The sequence below is a fragment of the Xenopus laevis genome, chromosome 1S, assembly GCF_017654675.1.
Source record: "Xenopus laevis strain J_2021 chromosome 1S, Xenopus_laevis_v10.1, whole genome shotgun sequence".
In the NCBI taxonomy this organism is placed as follows: Eukaryota; Metazoa; Chordata; class Amphibia; order Anura; family Pipidae; genus Xenopus; species Xenopus laevis.
Genome location: NC_054372.1, coordinates 8047750 through 8064779, shown reverse-complemented (window position 1 = coordinate 8064779; position 17030 = coordinate 8047750). Strand labels below are relative to the sequence as shown.

Below are 17030 nucleotides of genomic sequence, written 5' to 3'. Positions count from 1 at the left end.
CTGTTACTGGCAACTTTCACTTTCTCCCAGGGCAATATCTATGCAGACTGCATTTGAAACTGCGTAGTAGCTTAAAAATCCAACGCAGAGTGCATCATTGCTGGGCTCAAGGCATCCCTGCACGTTAATGAAAACTGCACCCCCAAAATGAATATTTAAGCAACAGTTTATATCGTATTAAGTGGCATATTAGAGAGTATTACCAAATTGGAATATATATTTAAGTAAATATTGCCCTCTCTTGAACCCCCATTTCATGATGGTCTGTGTGCTGCCTCATAGATCACCTGACCAGAAATACTGCAGCTCTAACTGGAGCAGGAAGAAGCATGGAAGCAAAAGACAGAACTCTGTCTGTTAATTGGCTCATGTGACCTAACATGTATGGTTGGTCTGGTTTGTTTGTGTGGAAAGATCACCGGCACACAGGAGTTTGTTCAGCAGGGCAAGCCCTTGCAATTTTAATAATGCAGTGTAATGTTTCGGGGCACGAAACGTTACACTGCATTATTAAAATTGCAAGGGCTTGCCCTGCTGAACAAACTCCTATGTGCGGGTGATCTTTCCACGTACCTTGGCTGGGTGGTTGCCGATTCCCCTACCGCCGAGCACCAGGAAGCTCTGCTCAGGTTTGTGAGGTGTGCGGTCTCTCCAAATTGGCTTGGAACTGGTTTGTTTGTGTGCCCCGTGAATCATAGTATACCAAGGGGCGGTGCTTAGTTTTTAAAATGGCAATTTTCTATTTAAGATTACCCAATGGCACATACTATTAAAAAAGTATATGTAGGGGCCTGTAGGGGGTTAATCTGCCCCTATGGCTTTAAGGCCCCACCCTTTGCTCAGTGTTATTGGCCAAGAGGTGATATGACAACTTCCTGCCACACTGCACTATAGTGTATGTAAGGAGTGGCCTCTTCCTCTTTGGCCTCTGGATGGTGATCCAGCTGGGTGTGCCCAGGGGAGCCTGGGTACAGCAAGGCCCAGAAAGGCATGTGTCCAAGTCGGGGACCAGGCAACCCCGTGAATGATAAAAGCACAACATTTTTAGTGTGGGGATGGCATCATTTCAGGCTCGTCAAATGTGGAACTAATAGCACCATTAAGCATGATATTTTCATATGGAAACCTAAAAACACTGCAGTGTCCAGGCTGGAAGAAAATCCTGGGTTACCTTGAGTCAATACATGCTCTTGCATATAATTTATTGGCACACACAAAAGCAAGAAAAATGTATAGGCAAAAGTGCCATTAATGTGTGTGCATTTTTGCATTTTTTTTTAGCACACTTCACTTGTAGATGTGTTTGTTAAAAAGCCCTACTGTCTCCAGAAGAGCAATGCAGGGGCCAAAGTTCGGAAAGTCCTGACATAAAAGGCTGTTCTTACACTGAGGTAAAATGAGCAATGGGTTGGATGTATAGCATAACTAAATTTGCTTCAATATCAGAACTGGCTACAATAACTGGATTCCACAGATACTGAATAATAGTGATCAGCAAATTTTTTTGGTAGGTATGGATTTGTGGTGAATTTCCAAACGTCACCATCTGCAAATTTTTTTATGAAACTTTTGCAGTGACAAAAAAGTCACCATAATAAAAAATGCCCATTGACTTTAATGATTTAGACAAAAAAAGTCTCCAAAACAAAAAAGTCGCCACAAGAAAAGCGCACATTGACTAACGATTTGGACAAAAAAGTCACTGACAATAAAAGTTGCTACAAAAAAAACACCCATTGACTTTACTGCATTTGGAGTAAGAAAAACCTTGTTGCAAGTGTAATAAATTGTCGCACGTAAATTCACCATGCGCGAATGTGCAGCAAAAAAATCAATAAAATTTGAAAGCGCGTCAGAATAGTCACGCGCATAAAATTGTCATGCGTCAAAATTATTCAGACGCCCATTGACTTGAATGGATTTGTAAAAAATAGGTCCACGTATAAAAATTGCCGCGGGCGTTGAAATTGATGCGTGTCAAAATTATTTTGACGCCCATTGACTTCCATGTGTTTTGCAAATTTTGCAAATTTTTCACTGTTTCATAAATTTAGTGGTAAATTTTTAGGGGAAGCAAAACTGGACAAATTCGCCCATCACTACTCATCACTACCTAATAGGAATAATTATAAATAAAATACAAGTAAGTTACTTTAAAAGTGATATCTGTAGGTTATTCATTTGGGCACTTACAATGTTTCGGTTGTACTTGTAAAATGCATATATGAATAACTCTGCATAGTTGTTTAAAGTGATACTGACACATTCCTGTAAAAATATGGAATCTGTCGGTATATATGACATTTTTCATTTCATTTTTAGCTGGTACCAGTGTACTGATCTGTAAAAAAAATTGAAAGGTGCTAGTAAGGGGCAGATTTATCAAGGGTCAAATTTCGAAGTAAAAAATATTTCGAAATTAAAATATTGTGAATTCAAATATTGAATTTGAACTTTTTTCATCGAATTTGTGTATTCTGCGGTCGAAGTAAAATTGTTCGATCAAACGATTTAATACTTTGAATCGAACGATTCAAACAATTTTAACATACGATCGAATGATTTTACTTTGACTTCAAAGATGTAGAAAAATGCTGTAGAAGTTCCCCATAGGCTAACAAAGCACTTCGGCAGGCTTAAATTGGCGAAGTTTTTAGAAGTCGAAGTAAAATCATTCGATCGATCGACTAAATCGTTCTTATCGTTTGATTCGAAGGATTTCATTGTATGATCGAACAATTATACTTCGACCGAATATGGCCAAATTTGATAATTTGGCCATATTCGATAATACTTAGAATATCGAAGTAATGCATCGAAGTAATGCCATTCAATGGTTGAATTTTAAAGTTTTTTACACTTCTGTCCCCCAAGTGTAGAGTAAATGAAGCTGAGGCTGATAATTAGGCAGTAAGGAAATTGCAGACCAGAAAGAGTAAATCAGCTGGATTAAATATCCTCCATTTGCTCTGAAGCACTTAAGTGGACCATAAAAATCCAATGTCACATAAACATTTTGCAGAAACACATTCTGTCAGAGACAAAAAAAAGAAAAGAAATACACTGAATAAATTAAGAAAACCCTTAAATTTGTATTCTGGGCTGCCTTTAAAATAAAATTTATCATCCATTGGAACGCTTGCAATTTTAGTTAATCTCTCTCATAGTCATGGAAATTGTTGAAATGTTTAGAGATTTCAATGGCCTAATGTAAACATTTTAAATTATTTTCTGTATGGCTCACAAAACACTTGTTGGATAAAGTAAGACGACAAATAGGTTCCCAAATCTAATTATTATACACAATTTTTTTATTTACCTACTTTGTAATTAACATATTTTGAACAGAAAAGGAGGGTAACAATTTTGTTTAAGGAGGTCATCAATATGATACTTTAAATCTGAGTCGTTTTAATCACATGGATCTCTGGGGAAGAGCTTATCTCTTCATTTTTGAAAAAACTAATTCCGACTTTTTTTTCCGCAATCACTTTTATTTTTTAAATTCGTGATCGATAGCAAATTTAAGAACATTATAAATGAAATAATCATAATTGAGTTTAGTTGCAGGATAAAAGCCACATTGTTCCATGTATCTGAAATCTGAAAACTTAAAAAAAAAATAAAGGTGTTTGAAATCTTCAAATATACTTCCCATTGATTTCTAAAGTTGCTCGGCTATTTTTAGCTACAGAAGTTTTTGCCATCATCTTTTATGAATTGCTGGAAAAAGAACCCAAATGTATATTAATCATGATTTTCAAAAAAATTGAATCACACACTGAGGGGCCGATTCACTAACTTCGAGTGTAGGATTCGAAGGTAAAAAACTTCGAATTTCGAAGGTTTTTTTGGGCTACTTCGACCATTGAATGGGCTACTTCGACCTTCGACTACGACTACGAATCGAAGGATTCGTAGTAAAAATCGTTCGACTATTCGACCATTCGATAGTCGAAGTACTGTCTCTTTAAAAAAAACTCCGACCCCCTAGTTCGCCATCTAAAAGCTACCGAAGTCAATGTTAGCCTATGGGGAAGGTCCCCATAGGCTTGGCTAACTTTTTTTGATCGAAGGATATTCCTTCGATCGTTGAATTAAAATCCTTCGAATCGTTCGAAGGAAGGATTTAATCGCTCGATCGAAGGAATTATCCTTCGATCGTTCGATCGAACTATCTGCGCTAAATCCTTCAAATTCGATATTCGAAGTCGAAGGATTTTAATTCCTAGTCGAATATCGAGGGTTAATTAACCCTCAATATTCGACCCTTAGTGAATCGGCCCCTGAGGGGGTTATTTATCAAGGTCCGAATATTCGAACCTCAAATAATTTGTTGTTTTTGGGGCAAAAAAAACCTACGAATTTTATTAAAGTTCCATGTTCAAAAAAATTTGAATCCGAAATCCTGGCATCTAAAAGCTTTCGAGGTCCTGTACAAGTCAATGGGGAAGGTGCCAGTGTCTGCGCTGATGTCCATACCAATATCCCTTGATTTCAGGGTTTGGTGCAAAAAACTCCAAAAACGGGAAAAAAAAATAGTAAAAAAAATAGTAGTTTTTGCGGAAAACTCAAAGAATTCTGAGTTTTCGGGGAAAGCGCCGAAGTTTGCCTGACCCTATTTTTTCGGGCTTTCTATTTCATAAATAAGGTCCATTCGGGAATTTGGAGTTGCTTGAAGTTTGTTATTAGAAATACTGAGATAAATTCGGACCTTGATAAATAACCCCCTAAAAGTAAAATCATATTTTTTCCACAATCACTAGCATATTAAAGTAATTCAGGCATTATAAACTTGCTTAAATGCTGAAGATACTCCTTCCCATAGAGTTACTAAAGATTTTATTGGGGGGTTATAATTTAATTTTATAAGATTTTTTTAAACTATATTTAATCTTGAATATTTGACTTCTAAAAACTCAAACTAGAATATATTTAAGATCAAAATTAATTTGAACAGATTTTGCGAAATTGCTGCAAAATCAAAATATCAAATTTAAAAAATAAAGTTGTTGTAATTGTAATAAATGTTTTGTTGAGTTCTAATGTTTAATTTGTAAGCTGAGTTATACCATTGCAGCTACCCAAAGCAACCAATCAGATCTTTTGTTTTAATTTTTTACTAAAATAAATCAGACTGTGTGTCTAGCAACAAAACATTTGATTTATTGATCCCCTGGAGGGTTGTGAAACAAAAGTAAAATTATTTTAAATACACAGAAATTCAAAATGAAGGTAGTTTAAAAACTGTGTTACAATATCAGTGTTCACTGGGGCAAAACAATCCTGGACCCAACAGTCAAAGGGGGGGGGGATGAGGGATGGGACTTGACTAGTGATGGGTGAATTTCTCCTGTTTCGCTTCCCCGAAAAATGTGCGAATTTCCCACTAAATTAGCAAAATATTTTGGATGCCGGCGACAATTCCAAAGCTGGTGACAATTATGACGCCCATTAAAGTCAATGGTCGCCTAGAATTGTCACTGGCGTCAAATTATAATTTATTTGCTGCCCGTGGAAATTCGCTGCGAATTCGCGCCTGATAAATAAATCCAACCCATCACTAGACTTGACATCCACAATCCATTGGATAGGGACCAGGCAACTAGAAGTTGCTATAATGATGGGATTTGTTGGACATTTCTAGGAGGAAATTATATAAATGGTCTATATATTTAATTTGTTGTGCTGGAAGGAAAGCTTTTAATGGTCAACCGAACTCTAGAAGGAAGAATGATATCAGATCTCGCTCCTGTCTACCAGCCTCAATAGTTGTGCCTCGGGGGCCACTGACATATGACAAGGAAAATCTGGAAAATCATCAGCAGTCAAAGATCAAGTTTTTACATGATTACTTGTTGGATTTCTATAATCCTACCACTTGTTCTTGCAGTCAGCCCTCGGGAGAAATCACTGATATGACTAGAAAATGTCAGCATCAATATCTTGTGCAGCTCAGCAAATGCCTTGCACTTTAGAATCTCATGTTTACAAAACAGCTCTTCTTAGTAATCCATTAGCAATCAAAGTGCTTATTTCTAAGGGAATTTCATATTACTCTTTCATTCTTGTGGATACTTTAGGGCAGTTGTTTTGTTCAAGTCCCCCACTTGATGGCCCAGCCTTTGGTTAGGGTCTGATTTAGCTCATAAGAAGCTTTTAGATTTAGCAATTCCACTAAAATTGACCTTCAAGCTGGCCTTTAATATATATATATAGGAGGCTCTAATAGACATTCTCTGTTTATCTTACTTTAACTGGCCTTCAGGCCCCTCTACCACTGCTCCAGACATTGCACCTCCTGCCCCCCTACACACAGTTTGGGAATTGCTGGATAGTTCAGGTGCAAGGGTAGGAGAACACATGGAAAGGCGTTGAAGCCCATTTCGTAAAGGTTGAATTTTGTGCTTTTAGAGCTTTTAGAAACCACAATTAAAGTCTATTTCTCCAAAATCATTAATGCCATGAAAATTATTTAAAAATATTGGATTATAAAAAAAGTATGAACAAAACAAATATTAGTATCTCTAAAAAAAATTGCATAATTACTAGAGAAAACAAATCCAAAAATCTATAAAAGGCTGAATGGTAAAAAAAAAAAAAAGTCCAATAGGATTAACGCAGCTCCCACTGACTTCTGTGGGACCTCATCTGTTTTTCCTTGAAGAAGTTTTATATTAGAGTTTTTTATGGTTTTAATAGTTCTCGGATCGCAAATTTTTTCAGAGTTTCCGAGAATTTATTTTTTAAAAAAACTTGAATATTTTTTAAAAAAATCTTAATAAATAGACCTCTTAGAGTAAACAGAGTAGCAGTACAGTACATCTCCTTTAGAGAACTTAGTCCTTTAATGTGATGCAAATAGACATGGCTAGAACTAGGGGTAGGCAGAGTAGACCGCAGCCTTTTGGAGGGTGGAACTGGGGTGTCCAGGGCCCACCTGGGCTGCCACCTCAGGGTCCCCACTACAGTCGCTGACAAATTACACCAGATGCTCCAGAACAAACATACACACATCCTACTCTTGCCGTGTCAAATATCTTCTACTTCCTCTTAGTAGGCCAGACTGGAGGTTGGAGTGCCCAACTATCTGTGGCCAGGAGTGTGTCTGGGTTTCTCTCAGTGTCCTGCCAGCCCCAAAAAATATTTGCAACAAACTATACAGGGACTCCACTATCCCACTATCCAGCCTTAGTCTGTAAGTCTGTAGCATATGCCGAATAATGAGATACCCCAGCATCCTCCTACTCACATTCTCAGTAAGCTTGCCATGTGCTTCTTTGGGGCTCCAGAACAGCGGCAGAGAGAGAAACTAGGGGTCATTTATCAACACTGGGGAAATTTGCCCTGGACAGTAACCAATCAAATTGCTGCATTCATTCTTCTACTTGCAGCCAGCTTTCACTGATTGGTTGTTATAGACAACCGCACATGGGCAAATTTGCCGAGCATTTATAAATGACCCCCACTAAAAAGCTGAGAGGAAAATGTGGTGACAGAGAATACAAAAATCTAAATCAATGAAAAACAAAACAAAAAAAAGGATCAGAAACTAAGGGTAAAGTAGATTTTACCAATTGGTGGATGGCTACAGGGATACATATAGTCCATGCGGGAGTGTGATTGTGGGGGTGGACTTTACCCAGTTTGTTGGACTTTACACAGAAACCCTGAGACCCAGCAAGGCAAATAGACATTTCTAAAACAACAACAATGTTTACCATAGAATATAATATATAGGATTGTTAAAAGAGCAACCATACCTGTCTACGCAGATCCCGTGTTTTTTTGGTCATTTTGTCAATGGCGATGTTTAGTGAATCACCTTTTTCTTTTCTTCCACTCTAAATAGAAAGAAAAAAAATAGCGGTGTTATTTGTGCCTGAATACATGCCTGTACTACATACATATATATTTTTAAGCCCAACAATATAATGAAAGATAATCCTCCAATTTTCAAATTCAAAGATATTATGCAGAAGACAAAAAAAATGATATATATAGTTCCAGCTGTGGTGCACTCCAATAGAGTGTTCTCTTCATGCCTGGGTGCTGCCACATATATTATAGATAATAGGTTCCCAAAATCGATGCACTCCAGGAATTTGACAATAAATTTGAAGTCCTGGAGTGCGTCAATTTTGGGAAACTATATATATATATATATATATATATATATATATATATATATATATATATATATATATATATATATATATATATATATATATATATATATATATATATATATATATATATATATATATATATATATATATATATATATATATATATATATATATATATATACACACACACACTCATAAGCATCCTTTTCCTGAAAATGGCATTTATTTGGAGACAGTAAAAATAGCTGTAGCTGCTGCCTGTTCTATTCCACATTAGGGAGTGAGTGGAAATATCAAACTCAGGAGGCAATGTAAGGCATCACCTTCACACATACAATGGTCCATATTATTTCTATAAAATTGTACACAATGCCATATATACAGTACATATTCGATAACATGCTATTAAGTAGAATATGACTTGGTTTTGATGCAGCCATACAATATATGCATTTATATTATATAGACAGGTATAGGATCTGTTACCCGGAAACTCATTATCCAGAAAGCTCCAAATTACAGAAAGGCCATCTCCCATAGAGTCCATTTTATCCAAATAATCCACATTTTAAAAATGATTTCCTTTTTCTGTGTAATAATAAAACAGTAGCTTGTACTTGATCCCAACTAAGATATAATTAATCCTTATTGGAAGCAAAACCAGCCTATTGGGTTTATTTCATGTTTATATGATTTTCTAGTAGACTTAAGGTATGAAGATCCAAATTATGGAAAGATCTATTATCCAGAAAACCCCAGGTCCCATACCTATATATTACCTTCTGTGGGGGACCAGCTACATTTCTTTTATAAAACTCAAAAGCAAATGGCACTTTCCATTTCAGACCATGATCATATTCCTAACAGAGTTGAAAGCCAAACTGATACAGCAGACACAAGAAACGTTTTCATCTTTCACAGCTGCAGTATCAAATGCTTCATAAGGAACAGGAGGAGAAACTATTTTCACTTTACCATCAGAGTTGATAGAAGTGTATTTCCCAACATGAAAAAACATTAAGTGGCATTTTATGTTCTATCACCTTCTATTAAAGAAAGAGAAATGGAATAGGATCTATAAACATTCCCTTCTCTGAAACACAGACAATGTTGCTGTTCTGTGCCCTTTATCATGGGTGTTTAGCAATGACTGTCTGGCCCAGTGGTCCCCAACCAGTAGCTCGTGAGCAACATGTTGCTCTCCAGCCCCTTGGATGTTGCTCCCAGTGGCCTCAAAGCAGGTACTTATTTTCGAGTTCCTAGCTTGGAGGCAAGTTTTGTTTGTATAAAAACCAGATGTACTGCCAAACAGAACCTCAATGTAGGGTGACAATCCACATAGGGGCTACTAAATGGCCAATCACACCATTTATTTGGCACCCCAAGAACATTTTTCATGGTAGTGTTGCTCCCCAACTCCTTTTACTTCTGAATGTTGCTCACGGGTTCAAAAGGTTGGGGATCCCTGGTCTGGCCTATACATCCTCGTATTGGATATAAAGGAAAGCCCTGGACAAGGAATCTGATTGAGCAGCAGCCAAATTACATAAGTTTATGTTGAAAGACTGGCAGAATCAGCTGTGATTGGATGAGAAGGAATGAGTTAAGGCAGGGGGAAGTTGGGCTGGAGAAATAGAGGGAAGTGATGTCAGGGGAAGAAGTAGGTCACTTCCTTATCTTCTGATCCCACCCACCCATCCGATTCCCATTTTTTTTGCACATTTTGTGAAATGTCAGGACATTCTCCTATGATCTATTAATAACTGGAAGTGGATGTTTTCCTGAATGTACTGTTATATTGTGATTTTGGTACTGCTATACAGTATAAATGTGAGAGTCTGCATGGTATTATTCATGTTATATGAATGTGAAATGCCTGATTGAATGTATCCGATCGCATTTGGAATCAGGAAGGAATTTTTTCTCTCTTGAGGCATAATTGGCACTGGCTTCAGGCTGGGTTTTTTTTTGCCTTCCTCTAGATGAAAACAGTGGATATATGATAATGTATTTCAAGTTTTATTTGTCACAGTAGCGGTAGGACCTTGCCAGAGTATTGCGGAAGAGGAAGAAAGGAGGTTCTCTCCTGTGACTGCGTGGTGGTTTGATTGATACAGATGCTACTACTGCTTATTCTAGGTGACAGAATGATTGGATTTCCTATCATCGAGACACTGCAGATTAAGGACTGGCAACACGGCTGCTGAACTTCTCTCATGGTGGAGATGCAGAGCCTGCTGGTAGCGGATTTGGGGGCCATGCTCTCTGTAGTTAGAGGCAGCCTAATACTCAGTGGTGGATATAATGACATAGTGCTGATCTCAATCTTATTGAGGAAAAGCAGAGCATTGTAGCAATCTTTTATGGAATTCTGGCTTTAGAATAATGCCTTGGGTGAGGCTGGCAAGGTGAAACATGAAGGAGAAAATACAAATAAGTACAAGCTACTTTGAAACTTCACATACTTTTATTTTGGCCACTGGGTACTATTTTTTTTCTGGAAAGCCAGTCCAATTTTCTGTGCTGTCACATTGACTTCTAAGACATGCGTGCGGTTTGCTTGTACTCTGCATTGACGTGGTTCACTCGCGCCCATCTGCTCTTTCACTCCTTTCATGTTATTTCCTTGTGTTTTTTTAGCCTCTCATTTTCGATCTATCACTCCCATCAAGAAAGACAAGATTGAACTGGCGCTTTGTTGTGTTTTCAGATTTCCCCATGTTGCAGTGTATTATGAGACTTTATTAAGCTCTGCTGCTAAACACAAGGAGAGGAGGGGGACACAGAATAACAAGAAACAGCTCTGACTGTTCCATTTCACATACAGGACATGGATGAGACTCATGTTTTTCAGACATATTCAATATGGTTGTATAGTCATATCTCAGAAATTGTCCTAAATATGTCTTCTGAAGCTGCTAACCTAATCTTAAATGAACATTTCGCATAAATTGGTGCAAATTGCCACTTTTTAACACTTTTCCCTGAATGTTTCTGGATTGTCACATTGACAACCCAAATCAAGTAAGAGACCTGCCCAATGAATACATGCTGCCTACAAAAATGTTTTCTGATTTCTTAAACCAATTCTTTTGAGCCTTTCTGCAGTTAAAAAGGGAATGTATTGTAGCTGAGCTGGGAAGGGGGTCAGGAATTTCTTTCAGTCCATTGTAATTCACATGTTTAGCGAATGCCTCCTGTGAGATTTAAAGCAAAGTCACACCCCCAGCAGGAGGGAACAACAAGGCGGCAGATGCAGGTATAGAAAGTGATGCAGCCCAGGCTTTCTTGTTCATATGTAATAGGTGGAGAATGTGGCATATACATTAATATGGCACATACATTATGGCAGCAGTCATACAGGTTTATTTGTGAATGATCTTTATAGCATTCTGACAGATTGGGGTGTTTTAACCCTTTAAGACCTGTAAATTGAAGAATATTCTGTGCTGTCATGGACATTCCATTGTGACAACACCAACAATTATAGTCCGGGCTACATGTAGCCCAACTGGTAAAAATAGTTGCCTAACAATGCATGGTGCCAGTTGCAGATATTCTCGGCTGGTTAATTCTTCAACAAACCAGGGTACCCCCAAAGTTACTTGGTAGTAATGAGCATGTTCACCTGAATCCCATGGGCTTGATGGGTTTGGGTCAATAAGGTGCACCCCAGGTGTGGGTTTAATACGCCTGTAGGCATTGAGCCCCAACCATTGCTTGTGAACAACATGTTGCTCACTAAGGCCTTTGATGTTGGTCCGAGTGGCACCAAAGCAGGTGCTCATTTTTGGATTTCTGACATGGAATGAACTTTTGGAGGCATAAAGACCTCCAAAGATTGGGGGGATTTAATAAAAGTCACAAAGAGCAAAACTATTTGCACAAATAGCAATAACATTTTGCATTTTGCAATATAATATTTTTCATTGCACATTGCGCACTCTTAAGAAGTGCTTGAAGGTGTCGTAATCTTTTGGAGCAAACATAACAACGTTTTCAGTAAGAAGTTTTATTACATTCACCGCGCACTGGCGCAAACTATAACATTCGCAAACCTTCTTCCACTGTCGGAAGTGGTCGCTTAACCATTTCTGGCTTGGCAAAAGCGATATTAAATTCATGCAAAGGAAAATTTGTTCACACAGAAGCATTACTTTTTGCATTTCGAATATTTTTTCAGTTACCGACTTTTATTACATCCCCCCACATGCGCCAGGTTTGTAAAATTGTGCCATGTAAAATGGCACAATTTGTTCACTTACAAAAAAATACAGAATATTATCTATATTCCATTGTAAGAACAACACTTTGTATATTCATGTTCCGCTTCCATTGATTAAATGTCTCGCAGGCCTCTCAGTGACATTAATAGCAAAATAAAATCATTCACAAATCACATTATTATTCCTATTGTTGAGGGCTGATGTGGAATTACAACGATCATCTTTAATTATAGACTTGCCAGTCAGAAAGGCAAAGTGTGTCAAATGGAAACATTTGTGTTTGTCTGGTTTGTGACTGAGCTGCTGATGCCGACTTAAACATTCAAACAACATGGTGATCCACAGCATTGCACCCTAATTAGTGTCGCAGAAGTCAAGAAATAAAAGTATATATTCACATATTCACCAATCAATATACATTCCAGGCACTCAGGACAATATTGAGAAAATGTGAAGATATTTACCGTATATACTCGTGTATAAGCCGACCCGCGTATAAGCCGAGGTACCTAATTTTACCTATGAAAACCAGAAAAACTTATTGACTCGCGTATAAGCCTAGACACAACTAAGTCCATCAGAAACTGTCACAGGAAACTAAATGGACAGGTTCTATGGACAGGCAGTTAGGAAAATAGTAGAGAGGGAGAGAGAAAAAAACATGAACGTGAAAGGTTGTAGATGTCCTTCTATCGGAATTACTAGCATATGAACAAGGTAAATGAGCAGATAGCTGTTAGGAAGCTGTGTGAGCCACGCTGTATGGTACATGTTGCAGTCACGGAGTAGCCTGTTAGCATAATGCTTTGACAACTCCATCAGTGCAGTCTCAAGATAGCTGTCAATCAGGATGCATCATTTAATTCAACAACACTCAGAATGTTTAAATGGCAAATATAACGTGGTGAGAACAAACAGTGCAACGGTGGGAGCAGCAGCATGATCAGTGACGTCAGCGTATGCTACTGAATCAGAGTGTGCGCTACTGAGTCCCATGCCCCTGCACCTCGGTTGGGGCCCGCAACCCATCCATGGGGCCCCCTGATCCTGAGGAGCCAACGGAGAACACCCCCCTCCCTGCCAGAAACAATGATGCTTACCCGCGGCGAAGGAGGAGCAGCAGTGCACAACTTTGCGCAAGGAGTGTGGCGCCATATTGATACCGGCTGAAGTGTAGGTGGCGCGCACGCTGACGTTACAGATCATGTGGGTTTTGATGTACCGTAGATTCCCCACTGATCGCGCTGCGGCTCCCACCTTTGCGCTGTTTGTTTTGGGGGTGCGAGATCAAATGTGCTGCTGCGAGGAGAAAGCTTGTTTGGAGCTTTGGCGGAATGTGCACGCCACTGACTCGAGTATAAGCCGAGGTAGAATTTTTCAGCACATTTTTTGTGCTGAAAAACTCGGCTTATACGCGAGTATATACGGTACCTCTACCCAATCCCCTGCAAGCGGTGGGAAGTCATTGGCCACACCCAATGCCACATTCTGTGCCATTACATCAGACCCTTTGGTCCCTGTTAATTTTAGCCTTGCAGAACGGAAATGGGTTCTTTGATAAAGATGAAGCTGCAGTGAGTAACACCTTTAAAACATCTGGAGAATGGACAGTAGCAGGGATATATATATATATATATCCCTGCTTGTGTCCACTCTCCAGATGTTTTAAAGGTGTTACTCACTGCAGCTTCATATTTATCACAGAACCCATTTCCGTTCTGCAATATATATATATATATATATATATATATATATATATATATAAATATATACAAAAATATATAGAGCCCAAACACTCCCACGCCGAAAAAAATTCTTATGCCAGTTATACAAAAATTCACACAAAATGTAGATTCACACTGGGACTTAAAAATATTAAAAACTTTACTATTAAATTAGAACATATTAAAAAGAACAGGCCAATGTTTTGGTCCCCTTCTAGGACCTTTATCAAGACCCCATTTATCATATAAGACCCCTGAATGGGGTCTTGACGAAGGTCAAAAAGGACAGAAATGTTGGCCTGTTCTTTTTAATATGTTCAAATAAACAGTTAAGCTTTTAATATTTTTAAGTCCCAGTGTGCATTTACATTTTGTGTGAATTTCGCACTTCGGCGCCTGCATATTTTTTTTTGAAACTGCTCCAAAATTGTCGCTGAGACAAAAAAGTCGCCATAATAAAAAAAAAACATTGACTTTAACGAATTTGGACAAAAAAGTCACAGAGACAAAAAAGCTGCCAAGACAAAAATTGTTGCTCCCAAAATAAAACGGCCATTGACTTTATTGCATTTGGATAAAAAAGTCACCAAGACAAAAAAGTCACCATAAGAAAAAACGCAAATTGTTCTGGATGTATCAATATTGGCACGGCACCCAAATTACTACTAATAGTGACGTGTGCGGACATAAACGTTTTGCGTTTTTTCAAAGGATCTGGCACATTGTTCAAATATATATTATTATATTATGATCACACATTTTCTATCTTAGACTTCTTTGATTTTGTGTTCCTTTAGTTCCCATTTATGTTTTTTCCTTTTATTTCTTATGTTTCTAGTGTATTATGTATGTTTACGTTGATAGTATAGCACAGTGACATCATCACTACCTCTTTCCCGCCACTGTTTTTTTTGTTTGATTAATAAACACCGCTACATTCTTCGTAAGACCTGTGAGTGCGAGCCTTTCAAAACCTGCTGCAAAAATGCCAACAAAAAATGAATTTATCTTCTTTTGTTTGAAATTCCTGTCCATCTCCATTATAGGTATGGGAAGAAGATGTAATAATAATAAAAAGAATGGACAAAAAGCTGTTATTCTGCTTAGATGGGAATATTTCTATTTCTGATTTTGTTTTCCAGTAGCTTGCTTTGTTCAAGCTTAAATATCAAGGCAGGGGCACAGTCTGTGAGTAGCGAGAGTTCCCGAAGGCACCCCAAAGAGCAGGCTGCCGACTCCACCAGAGCTCCAGGGATCAACATACAAGGTTGGTTGCTGGGCTACGTGCCAAGGCTTCCAGGCCTTTGACCACTGCGGGGAGGAGGATGTTACGCTGAGCTACATATCCAGCTCTCAGTGCAACTTAACCTTACTGAGAAACCAAGGCCAGTCAAAAGGCAATTAAACTCACTGGGGCGAGCAGCTGGGCTGGGCGGGTTCTGATGATAATGCAAGAATAGACGGCATTTAATAGAAGCTTTGATACACTAGCATTTCCCCCACCAGAAATAATCCAATAAGAACAAGCCCCTCCAGTAATATAATGAACTTTATTTATATGTGGACACACACTTTTCTAAAAATACTGAAACTCACTTGGCAGCATCAAAACCCCCCCCCCTTCCCCTATGTAATTACAGGAGACAGAAATACACTGACAGACGTGGATTGTTGCAAGTTTGGGCTGAAAATGATCCTTATTTTATATCTTCCATATGGAAGTATACAAAAAAAACAACTAACGACTCAAATGAACGTTTTTTGTGATTACGCGTTAAAGGGCATGTAAAGGCAAAAAAATAAAATCCCATTTTTACTTTCTTTAATGAAAAAGAAACCTATCTCCAAAATGCTTTAATTGAAAAATGTGTGCCGTTTTTATAAGAAACCTGACTGTATGCAGTGACATTCTTCCTTCATTTACTGCTGTGGATAGGAATTGTCAGACGGTCCCTAACTGCTGAGCAGGGAAACAATCATACCTATGAACAGCAGGGGGAGCCCCCGCCTTACTTCCCAGCCATGCAGAACTCAAGCAGCTTTGTTTATGACGATCCCTAAGCAGCCCAGACCACACTGAGCATGTGCACAGTCTTAGTCCTGCAAAGATGTTTAACAAAGTTATAAGATTGTGACCCCTTGTAGCCAACTTTGAAAGCATAAATTATTTGTTTGATTAGGCTTGTGGTGCAGTAAGTTCATGTTTATATTTAGTATACAAAATACAGCATTTCTAGCCTTATTCTATTTTAGACTTTACATGCCCTTTAAGGGAAATTATTATTATTCATTACTGTTTCTCAGTCTGAGAGGTCTGACTGAACCCTGCACCTCACACTGGCTAAATAAATCTGGCACAGAGTCAGGAGGAGCAAGGCTACCCTGCCTTTACCACCTGCCATAAGTACAGGGCTGGGTGTGCCAATATTCCATAACATGCATGTAATGATGCAAAGATTAGTGGGTAGCATAACTCCTGGGGTAGCAGTGGGTTGCGATTGCACCTGGGTGGGCAAACATCCAGCGCCTGCGAGTTTTCACTGCAATTTTTTATGAATTTATTTGCGAAAATTCACCGCAAATTTGCTCCTGCCGAATAAGTTCGCCTATCACTACTGGGCACCGTTGACATAACTTGATTGAGCAATAGGGATGGGTGAATTTTCCCATTTTGCTTCACAGAAAAATGTGGCGAAATATTGTGAAATCGGAAAGTTCACGGAAAAAACTTGAAATTCGAACGTTGACACAAAAAAATCGTGAAATTCGAACGTTGTCACAAAAAATAGTGAAATTCGAACATTTTCACAAAAAATCATGAAATTCGAACAGTTTCACTAAAAAATCGTGAAATTCAAAAGCTTTCACAAAAAAATTTAGAAATTTTAATGTTTTCACAAAAAAATCTGAAATTCAAACGATTTCACAAAAAAATCGTGAAATTCTAAAAT

At 38.2% G+C, this 17030-nt stretch overlaps 1 protein-coding gene across 4 annotated transcripts in view; it reads right to left on the bottom strand.

Moving 5' to 3' along the window:
* The window catches only part of LOC108706501 (catenin alpha-2), a 922761-nt gene that overhangs the window by 243492 nt on the left and 662239 nt on the right, over positions 1–17030 (bottom strand). For all 4 annotated transcript variants that reach the window (XM_018242984.2, XM_041579365.1, XM_018242983.2 and 1 more), the window contains one exon: positions 7764–7844. In XM_018242984.2, coding sequence (XP_018098473.1) covers positions 7764–7844 — 81 coding nt within the window. The remainder of the gene's footprint in view (positions 1–7763; positions 7845–17030) is intronic.